This window comes from Pleuronectes platessa, chromosome 13 (assembly GCF_947347685.1).
Source record: "Pleuronectes platessa chromosome 13, fPlePla1.1, whole genome shotgun sequence".
NCBI lineage: Eukaryota > Metazoa > Chordata > Actinopteri > Pleuronectiformes > Pleuronectidae > Pleuronectes > Pleuronectes platessa.
This window is the reverse complement of record NC_070638.1, coordinates 24,942,896-24,966,216: the sequence shown is the minus strand read 5'-3', so window position 1 is coordinate 24,966,216 and position 23,321 is coordinate 24,942,896. Positions and strand designations below refer to the sequence as shown.

General features: G+C 40.4%; 1 protein-coding gene across 1 annotated transcript; it reads right to left on the bottom strand.

Annotated features, from left to right (window-relative positions):
- Positions 1-4,981: 4,981 nt before the first annotated feature.
- On the bottom strand, positions 4,982-22,575 carry xkr4 (XK related 4). Its single transcript, XM_053438836.1, has 4 exons — positions 21,489-22,575; positions 16,355-16,554; positions 13,815-14,169; positions 4,982-12,395 (listed from the first exon to the last, which is right to left on the bottom strand). The coding sequence occupies exons 1-4, from the start codon at positions 22,181-22,183 to the stop codon at positions 11,795-11,797; spliced, it is 1,851 nt and encodes a 616-aa protein (XP_053294811.1). The 5' UTR covers positions 22,184-22,575; the 3' UTR covers positions 4,982-11,794.
- Between the last annotated feature and the right edge of the window lie 746 nt (positions 22,576-23,321).

Below are 23,321 nucleotides of genomic sequence, written 5' to 3'. Positions count from 1 at the left end.
TGTGCTCTCTTCTCTTTGTTCTCGTCAGGACACGTGCTGCGGCATTTTGGACAAGCTGTAGAGTCTTTAACGACTTACTGCTGGAGCCAGATAATAATGAATTACAATAGTCCAGTCTCGATGTAACAAAGGCGTGGACTAGTTTTTCTGCATCTTTTTGGGAAAGGACATGTCTAATTTTTGAAATATTACGCAAGTGGAAAAAAGCGGTCCTAGAAATTTGTTTTAAGTGACTATTAAAGGATAAATCAGGATCGAAGATCACTCCCAAGTTCCTGACTGTTTCATTGGAAGCAAGGGCAATGTCGTCTAGCGCAGCTATATCATTAGATAATGTATCTCTAAGGTGTTTGGGGCCAAGTATTATGGGTTTTATGTCCTTGAGACATGTTCGAAGTTTAGTTAATTGATTACTTTGTTCAGGTTTTATTGACAAATATAACTGGGTGTCATCCGCATAGCAGTGGAAATTTACCGAGTGTGTCCTGATAATGTTTCCTAGTGGAAGCATATATAATGAGAATAAAATTGGGCCGAGCACAGAGCCCTGTGGAACACCATGGTTAACTTTGGTGCGCACAGATGACTCATCATTAATTTGCACAAATTGGAAGCGATCAGAAAAATACGATTTAAACCAGTTAAGGGTGGTTCCATTAATGTTAATTAACTGTTTGAGTCTTTGTAATAAAATTTGATGGTCAATTGTGTCGAATGCTGCACTGAGATCTAACAGAACGAGGACAGACACAAGTCCCTGATCTGAGGCTATTAAAAGGTCATTAGTGACTTTGGCCAAGGCTGTCTCTGTACTGTGATTGGCTCTAAACCCCGACTGAAAGTCTTCATATATATTATTTTCCCGGAGAAACTCACACAGCTGATTGGCAACAACTTTTTCTAAGATTTTAGAAATGAAGGGGAGATTAGATATTGGCCTGTAATTGGCTAAAACCTCTGGGTCTAGGGTGGGTTTTTTGAGTTTAAAAGACTGTGGTACATAACCTGATGATAATGACAGATTGATAATGTTAAGTAATGAACTATCAATTAGGGGCAGAATTTCTTTAAGTAATTTGGTAGGAATGGGATCTAAGATACAGGTTGTTGGTTTAGAACCTGAGATTAATTTGGTAAACTGATCACGGGTGATCAGAGAGAAGCTGTCTAAGTAATGGGTAGGATTCTCAGCCGTTTCTGAGATCTCTGTTGTTGGGAGGGCATTAGTGCCAATTGAGGGCAGGAGATGGTTGATTTTATTTCTAATAGTTTGAATTTTATCATTAAAAAAGGTCATAAAGATATTGCTATTTCGGGATCGAGGAATACAGGGTTCGGTGGAGGTGTGACTCTCTGTCAGCCTGGCTACAGTGCTGAAGAGAAACCTGGGGTTGTTTTTATTCTCTTCTATTAGTTTTGAATAGTAGGCGGCTCTTGCTTTGTGGAGAGCCTTTTTATATTCTTTAACACTATTCTTCCAGTCTATTAGATTTTCAACATTGTTGCTGGAGCGCCACTTCCTTTCTAGTTTTCTTGATAATTGTTTTAACTCATTTGTCTGGGAATTATACCATGGAGCTAATTTACTATGTTTGACATTTTTCTTTTTTAGAGGCGCTATTGAGTCTAATGTTAATCGTAATGAGTCTGCAGAGCTATCGACGAGGTGGTCGATCTCAATGGAGCTCAGGGTTTTAAAGAATTTGTTGTTTATATCTACTGCTAATACGGGTTTAAATGTAATTGGGATTATTTCCTTAAATTTAGCTACAGCACTATCAGGTAGACATCTAGAAAATGAATTTTTTATTAGTGGCATATATTCAGTTATTGAAAAATCAAAGGTTATTAAATTATGGTCTGATAGAACTGGATTGCGCGGAAGTACTGTTAAATTTTCAATTCCGACACCGTACGATAATACAAGGTCAAGTGTGTGGTTACCACAATGAGTAGGTTTGTGCACACACTGACTGAAACCAATAGAGTCTAGTATTGAAATAAATGCTACGCTAAGGCAATCTTTATTATTATCAACATGAATATTAAAGTCACCAACAATAATAATTTTATCGGTCTTTAGGACTAAGTTTGATAAAAACTCAGGGAATTCCTTTAAAAATTCAGTATAAGCCCTGGGAGCGCGGTAAACTACAGCAAATATGATTGGCTGTTGGTGGTTCCTGGATTGGCGTGGAAGACTAAGAACCAGACATTCAAATGATTTGTAGCTGAGTTTAGGTTTAGGATTAATTGATAGACTGGAGTTAAAAATAGCAGCAACTCCACCTCCTCGCCCAATTTCTCTAGGAACCTGTTAATTGATATGACTGGGGGGAGTAGATTCATTTAGACTGACATATTCATCAGGATCTAGCCACGTCTCAGTGAGGGACAATAAATCTATGTTGTAATCGGAGACTATTTCATTAACTAAAAGAGCCTTTTTTTTCCAGTGATCTAATGTTTAAAAGACCACATTTAAAAGTCTGGGTTTCCTGTATTGTTTCAGAGGTTGTTTTAATTTGTATTAAATTTTTGTGTGGAGTTCTCGCTCTGTTATTGTTTAATTTCAATAATTTAATCGGACGGTGAACAGACAATCTCTATGGGGTTTTGTGACTGATCCAGAGGGAGCGCAGAGAAGTGTTTAGCACTGCAGCTCTGCTTCCTGGTCCCAACTATGGGTTGTCATGTTATAGACTGAGTAATATTCCTAGATAAGAGAGCTGCTCCATCCCAAGTGGGATGAACGCCGTCTCTCCTTTTACCAACCTGTGGGCACTTTCCTGTATGGGATACAACTAGGTTCATGCATGTCTGCCATACACCTAGCCCGATCGTTCATCCAATGTCATTTAAGTCCTGTGCGTTCTGTGCTGGCATCTCCTGTCAATTCAAGTGCGGTTGCTTAACAGGTCCTTAGGGTAGGCTAAGCAACATTTGGGACACCAAGTATGAGATGCACTCCTACTTAGCTGACATTGAACCCAATGCTGAGTTTCACTGCAGTAATTGTCACCAGTGTGCCATGGTAGTGCCGACAATCACTCCTTTAGAAAGATGGCTTCATGGATCAATCAGGTCTGGTTTGTTGACTTCATGCACTTTGCATCTGGAGCAAGACATACTCCCTCAAGCACAGAGCCGTGCCGTACCGTGCACTAATAACTTCTTGGAGCCATAGATGAGAGTTAGGTAAGTAGTGAGGACCAGTGCCAGGAGTCCATCCGGAGGATGTGGCTGACTGATGAAACAAAGGTACTACTTCTACTACTACACCCTATGCACTAATTATAAATACTGTTCTATACATTTAGAAATGACCATCTTGCACATATTAAAAAATAGCAAAATGCTCATCAGGCAAGCTAAAATGCAGAAAAAGACTGATCTAAATAGCCCAAAAGTGTGAAGTTATTCACTTATGTTTTTGGAAAGTAGAAAAATTAGAATCAGCATGCAAGAAAACATAGAAATCAACACCAAGAACATAGAATTCCATCAAGTACATGCATTTCTATGAGCGAAACCATTTGTGGCAGACGCATTTCGTCCATCTTGAAAAATTGCCGCCATCTTGGATTTTTGAATGGCACGTCAGGCAGATTTGTTAAGTAGACCCTTGGGAACTACCATGCAAAATTTGATGCTTGTATCACATTTTGCACAATTTCAGTGAAAAATTGCTGTTATCTGCCCTACTAAGGCCGGCTGTTACATCGAAGGTCATGCTCTTTTTATAAACAGTCTATGGTCAAGACCTTAAAAGAGATGGAGACGCCGTGGTGAACATTATGCTGCCTGTATCATCATCCAGCATGACAAAGGCATTAATGCTAATGACTGTCCCTCACTAATTTCAATGAATGTCATAAAATTTACAATAGATTTTTCTATTTGTTTCAGTCTGAAAACTGAAAAAGACTGACATCCATTAAAGACTTTTCAATATCTCAGTGACTTCATTCATGCAAGGCCATCTAACCTGAGATTTTGTTTGGTACAATTTGTTTTTCAAAACTTTATTTAATTACATAGAAACCTGAACTGTAGAATATGCTGTCATTTGCCGTATTTATGATCACGCTCATTGCTGTGAACGCCCTGTTGTTGTGATTAACAACATCACTCAAGTCGATAAGTCCCATGGCCACCACTACTACAGAGTGCTGGTGGTATTCAAATTTTAATAATATTTAACGTATCGCGTGTCCAAATATCAAATATAAAAGGAGACATCATATTACTCTTGTCTACTGTCATATGACTCCTGTCGTAGTCTCTTCTGATTTGGCTCCTTGTAAATTTTGGAATAGAAAATCCGGCTCTTTACACTCAAAGCCCCTAATAATTAGCTGCATCATTTATCAAAGAGCTCATACATGGTATTATCCCAGTAGATTACTTTGCTCCCGAACAGGCTCTCTTGTTGTTCCTACAGTCTGTGAGAGTAGAAGAGGAGGTACAGCCTTTGGCTCCTCTATTGTGGAACCAGCTCCCACCTTGGGTTCAGAAGGGAGACACCATCTCTACATTGAAGGTTAGACTTAAAAAGTTCCTTTTTGATAAAGCTTGTATGTGTGTAAGTTTGGGTGCTTCCTCGAGCTCAGGAGGAATAAGCAAGACCCAGAGAGGAAGATGGTGAGGAAGTGTAGACCCAGATTATCTCTTGCTTCCAGGTTAACTGGCTACAGTGACATGTGATCTGCAATAAGCGCCAGGAGCCTGAATCAGGCTGGAGGGGTTCCTGAGAGAATCACTGATCCATCCTGCCCAGTTGAGCTGGTGTCCTTCCTGGATCTTTGCTGTGGCAGTCATCCCATTTTGAATATACATTTAATGAATGCACTGAATGCACTTCTGCCGCTTTTCTTGATCCCCTAAAATTTGATTGTGTCCACACTCAGATCCTTTGGGGCGGATTTAGAGACACATTGTTAGATTACATAAAGAACAAATGAACAAATGGAGGCCAGAAAAATGACCACAGTGTACTTTATTAAATGAATTTTGGTAGCTTGTGTTGCATTAGATTCAAATAAAAATTGTAAAAAATCCCATATATAGAAAAAAATGATTTTGATCAGGTTTATCACTCTTTATTTTTACATTAAAATGTACTTTTTCTCCATTGAACTCATCACACAATGCAACTTACTTTAAAGACCATTATTTGTCTTGAACATTTGTATCTTTTTTAATACACCACGTACACCACATTTATGAATTTTTTTATAGTCATAGTTACAGCCATTGTGGTGGCATGAAACTTCTAAAATCCTTCACAGTCAGAACTCAAAAGGAGAGGAATGTTCTTTTTTTAACATGTAAATTTTGCATAAATTTATTTACAGACGAGCTTTTACGTTGATCAGTTCACTATCTGTGGTGCTACATGTTCAACCAACTCTCTAAACAGACATCTGTACAGAATGATTATACAAGTGTGACTGGAATCTTGCTATTATTCACCTGCTGGATACTGTGCTTGTACTAAGGCTGAATGATATCATCGGAACTGTGGCTGCTGTACACATCTCCACCATCCACAGGAAATACAATCCTTCTCTCTTGATCGACAGCAGTGAGCAGAGCTTTCCAGTCTTCTCTTTGTGATTAACTAGGCCCAGACCTACCTCAGAGCTTTGATCCATTACAGCTGGTGAAAACAGATAGAGTCTTAGGGCTCACATAGAACAAGCAACACGACTGCTGCTTGACAAAAAAACAACCATTCCAAAAATGATCCATATGATGGTTTTCTGATCTTCTTAAACTTGGGCCATTACATTTTTTTGGCTGAGGTAGGCTGAAAACTGTGATTGGGGGGGATATAAGTTCAATTTTCAGTAGGAGCCCTCACCCCCGCCCAATATGGTCTGTCCCACTGACCAGAAGAGGTGCAGCATTTAGTAAATGATCCCTAATTTGCTTCCCAGTTTCATTCAGTTGTTTTAGATGTGGCACTGACTTTGGATCATGACGTCAATTCAAATCTTGATTAAGACCATGTGTATGGCTTTTACAATGTTAACATATATTATCATATACCTAATGTTTGTAGAATATATCTGGAGGTGTGAATTTGTGGATAACTTTTACTGTGACTGCAGGATGAAGAAATATAAGTTGGTTAAAAACATAAAGTATGGGGGAAATGTAGTTGTTTTCCTACTGTGAGTGGTAAACAGAGGGAACAGCAGGATGGGAGATGTTCTGAGAGAGTTGTATGCTGGTAGGATGGACAATGACTGAGTCCTAGTACAAGCACAGAAACAGCTGTTGACACGTTATGCTATTGAATAGTTAAAGAAGAAACACACCCACCCACACTCTCTCTCTGTCTCTCTCTCACACTCGCTTCCTCTCTGATAACCAAGCTGTGCTTTCAGTACAGCCTAAACTGTTTTTGTGATGAGGCTGAAAAAATGATAAAAATAGAAATATACTCTCTTTAAGGCAAAACAAAACAAAACCTAGAAAGCAGCTTACAAGAGTTATGACCAGAGTGAGGATAGGATTCAGAACAGTACCAAATTTTTTAGCTTATGAGTGCCTGGTATAAAGAAGCTGAAGACAGACCAAACTCCTCTTACCGCTGTGGTTCTTTCAATAAGTAATAAGTTTATGTAACAAATATTTAATCCAATGGCCAGATGCATTAAAAATATGTATGGAAGTATAGTGCTGCCATGGTTGGGTAGGATGTATAATGTACTAGTATTTTCAAAAATATAAAAATGACTGCCATAATGAAAATAAATAGATGATTTAAGACTAATTAATGGGATGGAAATGACCCTTGTCATGATCACCTGCACATTATTAAAACAGTGTATTATTCAATTACAAATAAAAATGGGAGTTGCATGTTGAATCTGGTGAAACTGAATATAAGCTGTCCATTTCTAAATAAATGTCAGTTATCATTGCGTGTCAATGCTGTGTTCTGGGGTATGGTGGATGTAATTTAATGGAATTTTCCATTTAATTTTGGGGATTTTTCTTATTGAGTTTTCTTGGGTCAATATCATCTGTGTTACGGAAGAAAATATATTGCTGATGAAAGGGAGGAGGGTTCTGTCCATTAAAACAAACTGAGGTAGCTTTATGTTCAGTATCAGTTCACAATATGGTGATGAGTTAACAAAGGCTACAATGGATTTGGGAGACACTGTAAATAAACTTTCATAAAAGGCATTGATGTCCATTTAAATAATATAAGGCTGCATCTACACAGATCAGGTTATAGACAAGATGTTTTAATATTCACATCTTCCCATAGACCATGATGATTTTGTCCAGTTACTCCTGCATTTTAGCCCATTTGATAAAAACATTGATCAAGTGAAATCCTGTGATTGGTTAAAATACTGCTTATATGTTAACTAAATGGATATGAGAACCTCTGCGCTCATTCCATGGCCGACCTCTAATAGACCCTGGTATTTATCTTGGGTTCTAGGCCTCCTGTCATTTAAAGGATAAACCGAAAATCACGTCAACTGTAATTGTATATTAAATTAATTCAAAATGAGCATAAGAGAAATTTATGTGTGGAGAAAGTAAGGGGGAAACAAGGCAGAAGGTAAGTAGTAGGGTTGAACATGAGCTCCTGCAGTACTGTTCAAAATGCAGTCTCACGCAGTGTGCACTATCCTCTAATTCTAACAGTATTGTGCCATCCTGAAACCTGTGCTTTTCCTACTACAGCAAAACAAAGCAAACAAAAACCCATGTATCCACAATGCAACCTGACCACTAACAGTTCATTCAAATGTGGAAATTTGAAGTTTGCCTTCAAGTAAACCAAAAAGTTCAACTTAAGTAAAAGGCATGAATAGTGCTGATGTTGATTCAGCCATCAACCACAAAGTCCTTAAATAAGTAAAGCACATGTACACTTATACAAACAACCAATTCAACATTTGGGTGGTGGCAACACGTTAAATAAATAAGCCTGAACATAATTTGCTCAAGTTTTGTGACTCATGATTCCATATCCAAACTGTTTCAACTGAAAGAATAAGACACTCAAACTCATGATAAAATAAACTAATGAGACGTTGAGCAGCTTAATGAACCATATAATGTGCTGTCTACACTTCATTTTTAGGCTTACATGATAGCTTTGTGACCATTTTCTGATCCATGTTGTCCATTGTTTTGGATGTATTTTACTAACAGACTCCATTGGTTTCCAATCATTTTGATACAGTATGAAACAGGAAGCAATGCAGTTTAGGAGAAGACTAAAAAAGGTCTGCTCTGCATTAACAATAATTATGCTATTTTCACAATAATGAATTTCTATTTAATTTTTTTGAGATGCAGTTGCAAAAGTACATTAAAATGTTATTAATACAAAGCAGCGAGGTTTGCAAAATGATTGGATGTAAAGTAATTGTGACATAGATAGGTTTAAGTGATGTGCACACACAGGCAGGAGATAGAATGACCCAAAATTAGTGAGAGCTTTTCACAGCTCAGTTTTTTATGAAGTCTTTGGATAGTTCTACACTGAAACGGCAGGAATTAACAGAAAGTTTAAGGTCCAACAGCTCCACTGTGACTGTGTCTTTGAGGCTGATTAATGCATATTCTTTGTTTGACATGTGTTTACAGTTTCATTTCTCAGACAAAAACCGGTCTAACTCTGAAAGGGCAGTTTATCATTGAATCATCAAGAGTTTAGAAAACATTTTAAGAAAAATCTACGTCCATGACAATAATTGATAAAAACCTTCTGACCTGCTATCAGAGCAGTTTTGTCCCTCACACAGTAATAATGGAAAACTTAAAATCTCATGAATACTAAATCAACTGAAACATACAAATGTACTGGTGTGGTCTTTAAAAGTATGTCTGGCAGTACAAAAATCTCCAAATCATTTAAGATACTCCATTTTCCTTATGCCAGCACCAACACAACATATTTATTATAAAAACTACATTTCTATTTGATGGACGAACCACAACTAAAACCTGGAATATGCTAATCTTTTTCAGGTCACTGGATCATTAGGGCACATCCTACCTCTTCTCCCTGTGGTCTGTGTGCTACATAAGGTATATTTTAAATTGCCATGTTTTTTGGAACCAAAATATTAAATGAGGAATTTATTTAAATCTTGAATCAGTAATATAATTTCAATCACATAGACAGAAATATAAGACCATGATCTAAGATGAGAGCAGTAAGCCTGAGGCTGTTTGGTGAAGCAGGATGAGAAGGTTGACAGTCTTGTGCCATGATTCTCCCACTGACTTGTTTTGTGCTTTTCTCTCCTCTTGCCATCCTTAGAAAAAAAGAGCATTGACATAACAAAACACAAAAGACATACCTGGAACTTTAATTTGTGCAGACATTTCAAATTCTAAAACACACTGTTACCATCTGAATTGCATTGCCTTGATGATATAGTCATGGATTGCCTCTGGCTTCCCAGCATTCCCTGAAATCGAACAGTTAGGTTTGAAAGTAGGGAATAGGGTGTAGTATATATGGTGGAGTTCTCCATTTATTCTGATTCAGATCACCTAGGATGTTCGAGGGTTTGGTTTTCATACTTGCACAGCGTGCACCAGGTCAATATGACTAGTAGTATCAGTGGGCCCTGGGGTTGGACATTAAGGACAGTAAAGTATGGGCATCCTCCTTAGAGAAATGATTTTGGCAACTCCCTGCTCCTTGCTTGAATGCCACCAGTCATTCGGAAATGTTCCAATATTTTCTGAACCATGAAAATGTATCTTTCAAAACTAATGGGGAGGACCCAATCTTTAGTCCCACACAATCACCAAGGAAATACTTACATTTTCAGCACAACCACTGGTTCAATGGGCTGTAAACAAATGTCAGTATGTCATAATTTCATTCCACCACTTTGTCTCATGGCGTCACTTGCAGGGCGTCTGGCTTTTAGTGTTGTGTCATCATCAAGTGTCACATGCCATGATGTGATCAGTACTTCCATACCATAGGTGTAGTAGCCCAGACATTACTGTCACTAAGGTGTTCATTAACTTTGTAAACATTATGGGAAGAATGTTGAAACCACAATCAAACTGAGAGGGACAGCTGATTAGGACAAGTTGATTAATATTCCTATTGTAATGACAGTCATTAAGAGTACTTTATAAATACTTGCCCTCATCTCTCTTTCCACTATTGGTATCCAAATCTAGTGTATTAATGTCATGGCTCCTACAAGGAATTAGCTTGAAAGGCTCTTTGTGAGAAAAAAAAGAAATGTGACAAAAAACAGAAAGAGGTGTGCTGTGTGATTTACATATCTTCTGGCTACCAGTTACAGCCTCACTACAAAACTGTCTAGAGTTCATCCCTCACCCCTCCAGGACCATAAGATATGGTATGACGGTCCAGAGGTAAGCTTTCATGGCACCACTTTACTAGCATTTGTCCCTCTAGCCAGTGGACACTACCAGCACCTTGCTGTGTGACGTTCTGTGGCTTGGTGTGTATGTTAAAATCTGAATCAACTGTGGAAAAAACAGGAGCCACTTCCCCAGAAGGTGACGTGTCAATCAAAGAAACAAAAACAACCCTCACAAACCACATGTCAGGGTGTACCTTCACTGATCAGCCACAGGTCCCCCTGATCTGCTGCTCTTTCAACACCACACACACATTAAAATACAGAATCACATTGGTTTCAGTACCATTTACACCATCTCTATAAATGTTGCATGTTGTATCGCTGCTGTACATCCTGGTGGTTGATTTAGTTTGGCTAGGATGGTTTCTTGTCTTTGTTCTCTTTTCTCCTCCATTGTTGACTCATTTCCAGTTCATCCCCTCTCGTCATCTCTTTTTCATTGCTCCCTGGCACTTTGCTCATTTCTTCTGCAGTATATCTGGATTATCCACAGACAAGTAAAAATCAGTTTCATTGTACAGCCAGGGTTATGTGGCTCCACTTATACAGTAGCTGAGTTGAGCTGCCAGGAAGATTTTTTTTCTTGGCATTGTGTGAGAAAACCCACGAGCCTGTGTCTGTCCAACTTTCACTTATTCTTTCTCACTCCCTGTCCTTCTGACCGACCAGCTCTGGTGGATTTTATCCAGACAGACCACACTGACTATAATATAAGTGCTACTTCGACCACCATCTTCCAGCTGTTCGCTTTCCATCTGACCTGCTTCCATTGTAGATCAAACCTATCCAGGAGGAATGAAATATCAAGGCCAGAGGGACACATTTTGGAATACCCAGCCAGCTCTAAGATGTTCCAGATCCTCAGAAGCTGGAAGACATTTTCAATGAATCTTTTTGGCACTAGGACAGGAGGAGTAAGCATAACTGTGTAGATACTGATGGAAATACCTACGCAGATGCAGCCGCTATGGGAGCACACAATCACAACTTCCAGAGAGAAGGACACCAACATGTTAAAACAGATATGACAGTTTTCTACTGATGATGAATGAGGGACTGTTTCCTTTCCTCATTGCATTAGAGACATTGATGTGTAATTCAGATGCCATTAACAGGAATATGTGATGACTTCAAGCCCATGTGGATGGACATGAACACATGTTTATTTTATCCCTAACTTTTCCAAACTTAACTAAACAGTGCATTTGCGTCTTGTAGGTTTTTCACAAAGTGAAATACTCCAGGTTGGGTGCTGATGCCGAAGAATGGGGAAATCGGGGATGAAAAGTGAATTTGTTGGTAGTAACAAATATTTATTGCCACAGTTTCTGCTGCTTTAAATGTGATATATGATGCTGCACCCCTGTATGGGTTCTCAGAGCAGGATTCAGCTATAAAGTGGTCTCGTATTCCAACCTCTCCTGCACCAGAGCATCATCTTTGTACTGCAGCCGTGGAGGAGTCAGGGAGCAGTTTATGGCCAGGATTGCCTTTCGTATACTGCGGTCAAGGACATGACGCTCCCAAGCTGGGTAATGGTTTCTACAAAGATCGATCTTAATGACGGTCTCGTCAAGGCGTGGAGCACGTGATGATGGAGTGGATGGCACTGTGGGTCGGACCTGAAACACCGGCATGCAGCCATCCCGCTCAGAATACTTCCCCATGTCACGCTCCAAAGTTGTGGCAGCAGCTCTGTTGGAGCGCAATGAGTTGGTGGCACCTTCTGATGGTAGTGTGGAAAATTGGGCAGTGGGGTCCAGGTCAAGGCCCTGGCCACTTGGCGAACGTCCAAAACGTGGCCCATTGGGATGGAAAAAGGCATAGTACATGAGCATAAAAACCACTCCAGTGAGGAAACTGCTGAAGATGACGCATAATGCTGGCACTGCAAAGGCATCAGTGGTGTAAGGAGACCGGTACAGATACCACAGTGCACTGAGAGCAGCATTCTCCACCAAGATCACCAGGTAATAGATGAAAAGACGACACCTGCACAAAGACAAGATTAAAAGAAATTCAATCAAACTGTTGTACAGGTAAGTGTGTGGTTGGAGAAGCATTTGTTTTATTTTGACATTTGGCCGTTAACATGGCTGTAGTGGTCAGATGGTTCATGAGTCAGACACCTGAAAGTGAAAAAGTATGGTGATTTCCCCAGAGGTTTGACCAATGGGTACATTGACAACACATTTATCAAAACATCTATGCTCCCACAGGAACACATCCACAACCTGTTATTCACTCGCTCTGAAGTCAAGAGGTCCATCAGCAGGTCTGTTTTTGTGTTGTGGGCTATGATGAACATTTTGCAACATATTGCATCCGATACTTTGCAATCTCAAAGTCTTACTCTAATTCAAAGCTACAATTTAAAACCCTTTTTTGGCACATTTTCACAACCCAAAATAAATGATAGGATTGCTTCTGGGGCAGGGCAGTCGGAAGAGGGATTTTGGCTGGTCACACTCGAGCAGAGCAGACCGTGGCTTTCCGATGTTTTTTCTCAGTTGATGTGACGGTGGAAAATTCTAGGATGATCACATCCTTCACTGAGTACTCCGGTTTCAGATCAGTGATGCTTTTCTTCAGCTCAGAGAAAGTGAGGCAAGATCCACATAGATCCAGATTCACACTAGAAGATAGTCTATAAAAATGCTAAATGCTCAAGGTTTTATATTTTCAGCAAAAAAAATTAAAAGTAGCTTTGCGAAAAGTATAAGACAGTAAACTCATAGCAAAACAGTTGAATAAGCGGCATTCAGCTGACTAGACGAATAGAAATTGCTTAATATATTAAAGGGATAGTGCACCAAGAACTGAAAATGTTGGAGTTTCAGGAGTAAACAGTGTAGCAGCCGAATCCAAAACGATTGAAGACATTAGTGACTTATCCTCATACGAGTGTCCGCCAACCCAAATTCGACTCAAAACAAGGTCATATCAACTATGTTTTAAGGCTGAAAGTCCACCAGAAGTGGCTAATAGCAGACTTAGCATTTCCGACGGTCCCTAAAAGCACCTTGTCCGAAGATATCAGTGGACATTTAAGCCTAGAATCTGTTGTAAACGACCTTGATTCGATTCGAATATGGACGTCAGTGCTTGAGAACACTTGGATGACACCACACAAGCATTATGGAGTTATGTTTTTTTCTATTGTTTTATAATGTCTGAATTAGAAGTTTACGCCTAAGAGGAGTGGGTGAAGTGTTTTGTGGACTCAACCACTTCACCCACTCCTCCATCGGCATAGTGCAGAGTAGATAATCAGTGAAATGTCATCTTAGCAGCTGTCCTTGATACATTGCAGAGTAGCAAAGACCGTTAATGAAATGAAAGAATATAGTTTTGAACATGAAGGCACTAAAACTGATTTTTCTTCAGGACTAAATCACATTGAATGCTTACCTTGTCCTTCCCTCCTTCACGTTGAACCAAGAGAAGATGTAGATTATGCCCACCACCATGTCAAACACAATCTCCTCCCACTTGCTGATGCAGAAGTCTGTCTCACAGTGGACAATCCAGAAGGTCATGATGCACCAGTGCAGGACAATAAAGATGCCAAAGTAGAGTTGAAACACAGATGCAAACAGGGCAAAGGTGATGACCCTGGCTGCAATGGTGAAAAAGTGCCAGCAGAACTGGATGATGACAGCCAGGTAGCTGATTGGCTTCTTGTCATCGCGAGAATCTCGCAGAGCCTTCTGGTAGGAGGCAAGGGCCCAGGCCAGTGAGACAAGGGAGGCTGCTGCTGTCATACCTGCAATAGACAGACACACAGACACACAACTTAGAGACAATACAGGGACACCATGGGCCTGATCTACTGAAGGTTTGTGCGTTTAAAAACATGTGCAAACTTGATTTCACCAGCTAAAAATTATGCAAGCTGATCTACTAATAGTGCGCACTGAGGTATGAGCGCAGAATAACAATAAATATACATTCATGGGTTTCTACCCAAAAGCGCAAAGATATTGGGAGGAGTAGATGCAAATACTTAAAAAACCCTGAGAATAATTGCCGTGATTGGGACTACGTCTATATTCAATATGTTTGAAAGGTAGGTGCTGATCGTCCCAGCGTTAGATGGCTGCAGTTATTGTTGTGAGGAGATGGCATGAAGACAGAGAGAACAGTTTTTTCAGAAAGTAAACAGCACCTGCTGCTGAATATTGGTCAGAGGCATTTCTTCCAACGACCCCCACCTGTTTATTTGCCGAGGTTTTATAATGGGCTATTTTTTCTTTTGTTCTTCTTACATCCTACCATGTTCTCTTATTTTCATTGGCTGTTCTTTGTGTTTTACCCACAGCATTTACTTTCTCGCAGAAACTCTCCCATATCGCGTTTTTTTGAGTTATATTAATATTTCTTTGCTGTAGCTCAACAACATGTTTGTTTGCCTCTTCCACAAACACCTGGCATTAGATTTCGCTTTGCGCTTGCGGTCACTTTACTCAACGTAATGCTCCATGGTGGAAACCAGTAATGCACAAACACACTCATATAAATACTACTGCCTCTACCATATTTGCACCTTTTATCATTTATTTAATTCTTTTTCGTAGGTCACACACAAAACGCCCACCAACCAAACTTGCAATCTGAAATAATGCAAACGCAATTTAGGACTTTCTTTGGGATCTTAGTAGATCAGGCCCTATGTACTAAATGCAGGACACAGTCAAATGAGAAGATGAACATCTCTGTGTGTGTGTATTACACAGACTGGTAAAGAATGTGATAACCCTAGCTTATCACAAACACTGGAGCCGGAGGAAATATGTTGGGCAAGAGTATTTTTGAACAAGTTGGGAAACGGATATGAATTTTGCTTCACTAAATAGGTAGCTTTTCACCTCAGTGAGCCGTTGAATCGTAGATTAAAAATCCTTTATAGGCCCCAAACCCACTACAGCAGAACAAGGCCCCTATATTTTCATCTAAATCAAATTTTTTTCTTAAATGTAGAGAGATTTTGACCCATTTTAGAGGACTATTTCAGTGTTTCTTACCAGAGTTGGAGAAGTGCAACATGTTTCTAAACATGCTTGCATACATCCCCACTGAAAGCTGAAAACCCAATCTGATAATAACATTCGATTTTATCTCGAAAGCAGTAAAATACCTCTGATTACAGACATTTGCAGTTGGGGTCAGATGTTTTCAATTCAATTCAAAGTAAGAATCACTCTCTTTTTATTAATGTAGAATGTGCCATTTATATCTACATAGAGGTTTTACATGATCAAGTTTCCATAGTAGCTCAGAATGGACAAATCAAACACTCTAAAGATGACCTCTCATGATTTTATGTTACTTCCTCTACATCCTTGAAATGGCAGTGTTGAGAGTGTGAGGAGGATTTAGTTGGTTGCAACCTTACTTTACCCAGGACTCCACCTAATCCTACACATTGTTCCTCTGAAATCACAAGTAGTTTAAGTGCCAAATAGACTCTTTTATATCACATCACTTTCTGCTCTTTGTGTACACAGCAATAAAGTTTGGTTCACTTTTTCAAGTGAAGTCTCTCCTTATTGAAATATTTGTAAGTGCAATATCACTACTGACTAAGAATTAATTATTAGTTGATCATGAGGTCATGGACCAATATAAAAAGTAAAAATACCCATCAAATAAATGTTTCTCAAAGATGCTTTCATCCTTTTAGTTTTTTTAGATCATACTGATAAATGTGTCAGATTTTTTGATACGTTTGAGTTTTATAAAGGGTTTTAGTTCTGTAATGCATTAAAAAAGGGATGAAATGTCATGATTGACAGCTGAGAATGCATGTATTGGCATGACCTTGAGTTCACGGCTCCACTCCCAATCAAAAAATGCACAGACTAAAAGTACAAGATTGTGGTGCCCATATCGAGGATAATTTGGTCTGTGTTTGTGTATGTGTGTGTGTTAGTGTGTATGGTATGAATTACCTTGCACAGCCTGGAGCTTGTGTGTCTGTATGATAATGCACAGCTGCAGCACCAATTGTGGAGCACTCTCCAGGAAGGTGGCCAGTAGGTGCAGCATGCTCACATCTGCAAACTCGTAGACCATCCTCCAATAGTAACGCCAGCGCTCTGTCTCAGCACTCTGACGACTTCGAACACCCAGGTAGATGGTGTGGAGATACCTGAAAGGATGACAAACTACCATGCTTCAACCAGAACTGAAAAAGCATTGCCTTTCACACACTCACACACACAAACACACACACTTTTGTACTTCTATCTTAGTGAGCACACTTATAGGCATTATGCCTTTGGCAGCCCCTTACATAATGCTTAAACCTAACCCTTACCCTGAATCCAACCTAAACCTAATTCTGACCCTAACCCTAAAACCAAGCCTAAACCCTCAAATAAAGCTTTGAAAAAGTGAGGACGGGCCAAAAATGTCCTCACTCTGTAGGGTCCATGTTGAAAATGGTCCTTGCTGGGTACAAAAAACATACTGAGCATCAACATACTGTAGCAGCTACAGACCACACTCCAAACTTAAAGAGAGGACCAGAACATTATTTTACAAGGGACATTTGTAGACATACTCTCTCACCTCTTACACCATTGCTTCCAGCTCACTATTGATAAAACATATCCTATGCAATTTCCTGGCACCCAATGGTATATAGCACTTTTCGAGTCTATATAAGATATATAGAGATGCGGTGGACTAGTGGCAGAAACTTGGACTATGGGCAGTAAAGGTCTCTGGTTCGTCTCTGGTTCGACTCCACGGAGAAAGAACAAAAAGACGAACCTGGATTGATCTGTCCAAAAATCCAAGAGGATTCTCCCTATCCTGTCTAGTGCCCCTGAGCAAGGCACCTTATTCCCCCAATATCTGCTCCCCGGGCGCCGTACATGGTTGATCACTGCTCTGTTTGTCCTGCACCAGATGGGTCAAAAGCAGAGATTACATTTCCCTACCTGCATGAGTGTGCCTGTGCATGTCTGTGCATGTGTTTGGGACAAATAAATGCATCTTAATCTGAGTGTTTTTGCCATTCACCCTTACTCACACACAGGCATACCGAGCATCTATGTGCAGCACTTTCTCTATGAGAAGGGGCAATTCTAGTGTTCAGTATCTTGCCCAAGGACACTTTGGCATGCAGAATGGGATCAAAATTCAAGCCTTCTGGTTAGAGGAGGACCTCTTTACTGCCTCAGCCAGAGTTTTGGGAAGGAGTGTGGGATCATGTTGTAGTTGCCATCATTCATCCTGTCCTGGTTAGGATTTTGTCAGTGTTCAAGAGCTAAATCATTATCAAATGTTTCCTCTCGAAAAAAACAGACCTGCTGATTATAAAAACACAGAGGACAGTCCCAAAAATTAAACTTCATAGTCGAAGTCAGTGTTTCGCCCAGCCCTGTTTGGTGGGCACAGGTTGTCTCTGAGAGGCTGTGAGCTAAGATGGCGCCAACATTTGCTAAGCTTGGTTTCGGATTACTCAAGAGACAGATGTCCGACAACTAAAATCTTTCAACTGGTAGGTGAAAAACGATCAAAAATGTGTCTTAGAAAGTGGATAAAAAATCAATTTGACTTCTCTGATAGACAAACACAATACATGAAACTTGCACAAAGGGGATATGAAGCCTTTGACGGGTGATTATATAAAACACAGCATTACCTTGATTATAATTTCAGGTTTATCCTGGTTTGAAATTTTTTATAAACATTTAGGATTATGTAAGGATGTCACAGAGTACTGACATATCCTGAAGTGAACTTCTACATCACTACAGCAAAGTGAGAAGTTAAGGCACAGGAGGCTTGAAACATTTTCAGCCTAACGCTGAAACTACCATTAACCACCACATCTAAAGACACTGAGAACATTTTCAAACTGAGTTCAAACAAAATCTGGATATTCATCAAACTTGTTCAATGCATACACGTCTCTCAAATCCTGACATGCAGATGTAGAATAGCTCAAAATCTTTTCATGCTTACAAAACTGCAAAAGTAGGACACGTAACTATCAAGGGCAAGAAAATATTATCTTTTTTTGCAGAGACACAAAAATAGAGTCTCTGCTATAAATTCTATATACCAGTTTCACCATTCAGTTTCATCAGAAAAGGCTGGATTGCAACATGGACATTGCTTGAGCAGCACATACACCCAGCCCCTGGCAATCAAGCTCCAACTGCACCTTTACAGACCTCAGGCAAGAGCTCATTTAATTAGGCGAATTCATTTTTACTTTTCTGTGGCCTACATTTTATTTGCACGTCTCATATGTCTCCCACATTCATTTCCATTCTCTTTCCTCTCTATCTGTGAAAGATCACCAACACAGGGTAGTCATTTAGCAGAATTCTAATGGACCATGAAAGGAAGTTCATTTTGAAAATTAAATCTGGGCTAAAAGCAATAACGCTGGAGCCTTTTCGTGGTCATATTGACCTGACATATCTCTCCCTGTGTGTGTGTGTGTGTGTGTGTGTGTGTGTGTGTGTGTGTGTGTGTGTGTGTGTGTGTTGGCGAAGATCTTTCTAAGTCTACCATCTAAGACTCGTTCATGCTCACATCCACAGAAAAGTTAAGTCAGGTCTTTCGAATTCATTTTCTGAGACATAGATTTCGAAATCTATGTCTCAGATTTAGGCCCATGTAATGTTGGTGATAATGACAGAACACGTCAGCCATTGCAGCGATGTGGCTAAAATATATACGTATATATATATATGTATACTGTACATAGTTACATGTGTGTACATGAATGAGCTAAATGAAAACATTATAATGTCTAACTAGTGTTATGAATCAGTGACATGTAAATAAAATCTGTTTAATAAAATGTTGACATATTAAATGGTTTTGTATTTATATAGCGCTTTTCTAGTCTTTATGACCACTCAAAGCGCTTTACAGTACAGTTTTACATTCACACATTCATACAGTGCATCTATTCGCAGCACTTTGTTATTCTATGGGGGGCCATTCAGGGTCCAGCATCTTGTCCAAGGACACTTTGGCCTGCAGATGGGTCAGACTGGGGATCGAACTGCCGACCTTCAGTCTCTCTCTCTCTCTCTCTCTCTCTCTCTCTCTCTCTCTCTCTCTCTCTCTCTCTCTCTCTCACACACACACACACACACACACACGAGAGGTTGTGGGGAAATGACTGGAGAAGGTTAGAGGAGCACATTTTGACACAAAGTTCTGCAATTGGGCTGCGACCCAGTCCAGTTATTTGTAATTACCTCATTAATTCCTCTGATGGTTATTCCTTTTCAATGAAACCCCCCCAGTCCCCCTCCTCCTCCCTCCCTTCTACCAAGCCACTTTGTCAACTACTTTACAAAAAAGTTAGATGACCTAACAATCTTGCCCATAAGGAACAATTTGTGATGAATGTCACAAACATACATTGCAATCTATTTAAAATGAACAGTAATCTACTCTCACAAAAGGGAACCTCATGTGTTCTGGTCTCACATTTCTGCCCCACGGTAGTGTCTTCTCATCATGCATCATCTCAGATCCACAAATGTGGTTAAACTGTTGAACCCTGAAATAAGCACAAACTACCATGAATAAGCTGAAAGACAGCTATTACACACTACACTGACTTGAGGTCCCAGTATAGGACTACAGTATATGCAGTATATGCAATCCAGGACAGTTCAAGCAGAGAGTGATACTTTGTCCAGGCATAAAGCTAAAATGAGGACTGTTAGATTATTTGCTCTGGGTTCAGGGCGGCAGGGAGTTTAGCAATCACTGTTGTGGAGCTGTGTCCTGCAGAATGATAATTAGTGACCAGTGGCTCCTTAATATAGTATTGTATCAGTCATGATATATATGATAAAATATACATGTAGTACATATATTCATACAAATATTCAGTACACACTGACCAAATGTATCACTATACACGTCTTTTTTTCACTGAAAATACATATTACATCCTTAATGTTAAAATTATATCAACATTTTCTATTTAAATCACAATCTTAGTTGTTGAATTTTTCTGATCTTGTAAGATCGATTGTCTAACAGCTTAAAGTCCAATGTAAAATTCATCAAAGTAGCTGGGTAAATCTGCTGATGAAGATCATGTGATATGATCAAAAGGTCCATTTTCGCAACTAAAGGACCTAGCAATGAGATTGTTTTCTCAATAGTTAATAGTTTCTAATATGAGTCACCATCAACCTTGCTCTAATGTTTTTCATTGGAACACCTCTGCACTAACATTTCGGATAACTCAGAACAATGTGGGGAGTAAGAATCACGAAACCAGGAGGCTCATAGGATTTGCGTCCCTTTTCTTCTCCACTACTTTTGAGAAGAAAAAAGTAGTGGAAGCATTATTGCAGCTGTCATTACTCGATAGTCTGAAGAGTACAATTTTTTATAGAAAACATATGAGCGTTTTGTCAAATATGATGCACTGTCATAGATTAAATCACCAATCCCTAGATTAAATTAGCTTCACCTCACACAGTTACAGCAGAAAATGCTGCCTACATATTAAAGATAGATTTAACAATGAATTAATATTTCATGCAGTCACCAGTCATGTTTAATTTTGTGCTTTTAACACATTCATCTGATTTTTTTCTATGTTTAATAAAGTTAAGAAACAGAGGATATCTTCGACCACTGGTGAGTGTATGCAACTCAGGATAGGTCAACAATAGTATGACTGCATGCTTCAACTTTGACTCTCGGCAAGTGTTTGTTTAACTGCCCTTATTTGCTTATTATCTCAGTTACTGATGATTCCTCTCCATGACTTCATCCAGGTGAGGTGGACAGATTTTGGTTGTGTTCTTTCACACCAGAATAGAAGTGACTCGAAATAACATATGTATTGGCCCTGTGTGTTAATGGGGAACACGCTAAAGATGGCAGCTGGGAGCCATGCTGTAGGACTTGGCATCATTCAGAGGCCATGCTGGTACCAACAGCTATCAGAGCAGTCCTCTTCACATCCATTAATTTACTCATTACACTTACAAACCCGCACACGCACACGCACAAACAAACACCAAGACACACACCATCATCGTTACATCATCGTTACCCCTATCGAGGCCTCTATCCTACCTCCATATCTGGCCCAGCTGGAGGATGTGGATGAGAGACTGGCCGAACCAGACGCAGAAGGAGTAGTATGCCGACTGTTTCCTGCTCCTGCTGCCCGCCGCCGTGCTCGCGGTGCTGTTGGTCATGGTGTTCTTGCTGACGGTCGACGCCTGTCTCTGCGGCGTGGCCGGGTGGTGTGAAGCAGTTATGTCGCCGTGTGAGGCCGAGCCACTCAGCAGCTTGTTCCCGTCCATGAGGGAGCAATCGCCGGCGGATTCTGCGCCGTCCTCGGTGCTGAAATCGTGGATAAACCATCTGAAGCTAAAGAGCTGCACCGAGAAAGAGCCCAGCACAACGAAGAAGAGCGTCAGGCCGAACCACCAGTACTCGCGGCGGAGGTAGTAGTCGACCGACAGCCACACGTCAGTGCCCACATCGGCCAGATACACAGCCACTGCGGCTACGATCCACAAGCAATCCCACACCGTGTACTTCTGCTGTTCCTTGCCCAGGCGAGGGAACGTCGAGTTTGTGCCTCCGCCACCGCAGCACCGCGACTCCCCGTTGGCGAATTCCCCGTACCCGGTGCATGCAGAATCGGGCTGGCCTCCCGGGTGGAGTCCCTGCACCGAGCCGGAGTGCTCCGAATTCTGCAGGGGGGTGAAGGCCACGTCACTCTTCTTCATCTTCAGGACCCCGTCCGATTTAGCCGCCATTATTGGAAGCTTATACTATTACTGTATTATTTTGACTCTGGTCCTCCCCTCCTGTATCCGCTACCCCTGCCTCTCTCCGTCGACACCCTTCTGCGCGTCTCTCCTCCTCCTCTCTGGGCAGGACTAGCTCCTCTACACTGCCGACTGCTCATAATACAACATATAGACAAAAAGGAAGCCCATATCATATCACGTCTTCATTGGACTTCTTCGGTTGATGATCCACTCACATGCAGCTAACAATTTGTTTCCTCCGGTCAAAGCGTTCTGCTTCTGCTTCTGCGGTCTGTCACAATTTGCCCTCGAAGAGTCCTGATGCTGAGGCTGATGCTGGGATTCGAGGTGGAAACAGGAGCGAAGGAAAAGGTGGAAGGCTGCAGCCATCTGCCTCTTCGATGGCACAGACTGAAAACTATGACATCATCCTCCCATCTCTATCTGCCTTCCTCTCTCCCTCTCTCTGCCTGTTTGCATCATGTTAGACACATCCTCTAACAATCTTCTAACGAAGAAAAGATTCTGCTCTGAGTGTGCATGTTCATATCCAGCTTCCCATTTGAATCAAATAGATGAGATGAAGTGAAGCAGCGTTAAGTCGTAAGGCACCACACTTTTCAGCACCATGGACAGATCCTGTTGTTACCACTTCATTCATTCCTCACAGTTGTGTTGAAACACTATGAGCAAAAACCACATTATCTTATACATATGTGACCACATAGTTGGAAGAATATATTTTCTAAATTAACATTGTATATTGCATTAAAAAAAGAAAAACAACGCACCAAGACCTAAAGTACACAAAAGTTTGTGCAAATAGCTGATCTGCAACAGGGGATTGACTCGTCCTTAATGTTATTTGTTTCATTTTCTCCTCTCCACATTACTAAAAGTATACTCAGCTTTTAGTCCGTTGTCTAGAAATACATATAGAAAAAATAACTTTTCACCGACCAAAATTCTATGAAAAGACCCAAATTAACACTGTAAGTAGACTTAGCGGAGCTGTGGCTCCCTCTGCCTACCCCCGACTCGGTGTCGCTCCGGCCGTGCTGTGCGCCTTCTCCTGGCTGTGGAGCTGTCCTTGGTCTATGCGTACGAGACTGTTTATGTTTATTTATCGCAAATCATATCGTCA

Bases quoted from the DNA above. Each gene is read 5' to 3' on its own strand.
- xkr4 (XM_053438836.1), bottom strand. From the start codon at position 22,183: ATGGCGGCTAAATCGGACGGGGTCCTGAAGATGAAGAAGAGTGACGTG. The intron at 16,555-21,488 runs GTAGGATAGAGG...TCATCCTTTCAG, and splicing joins CAGCTGGGCCAGATATGGAG to GTATCTCCACACCATCTACC. The intron at 14,170-16,354 runs GTAATTCATACC...TGTCTATTGCAG, and splicing joins CAAGCTCCAGGCTGTGCAAG to GTATGACAGCAGCAGCCTCC.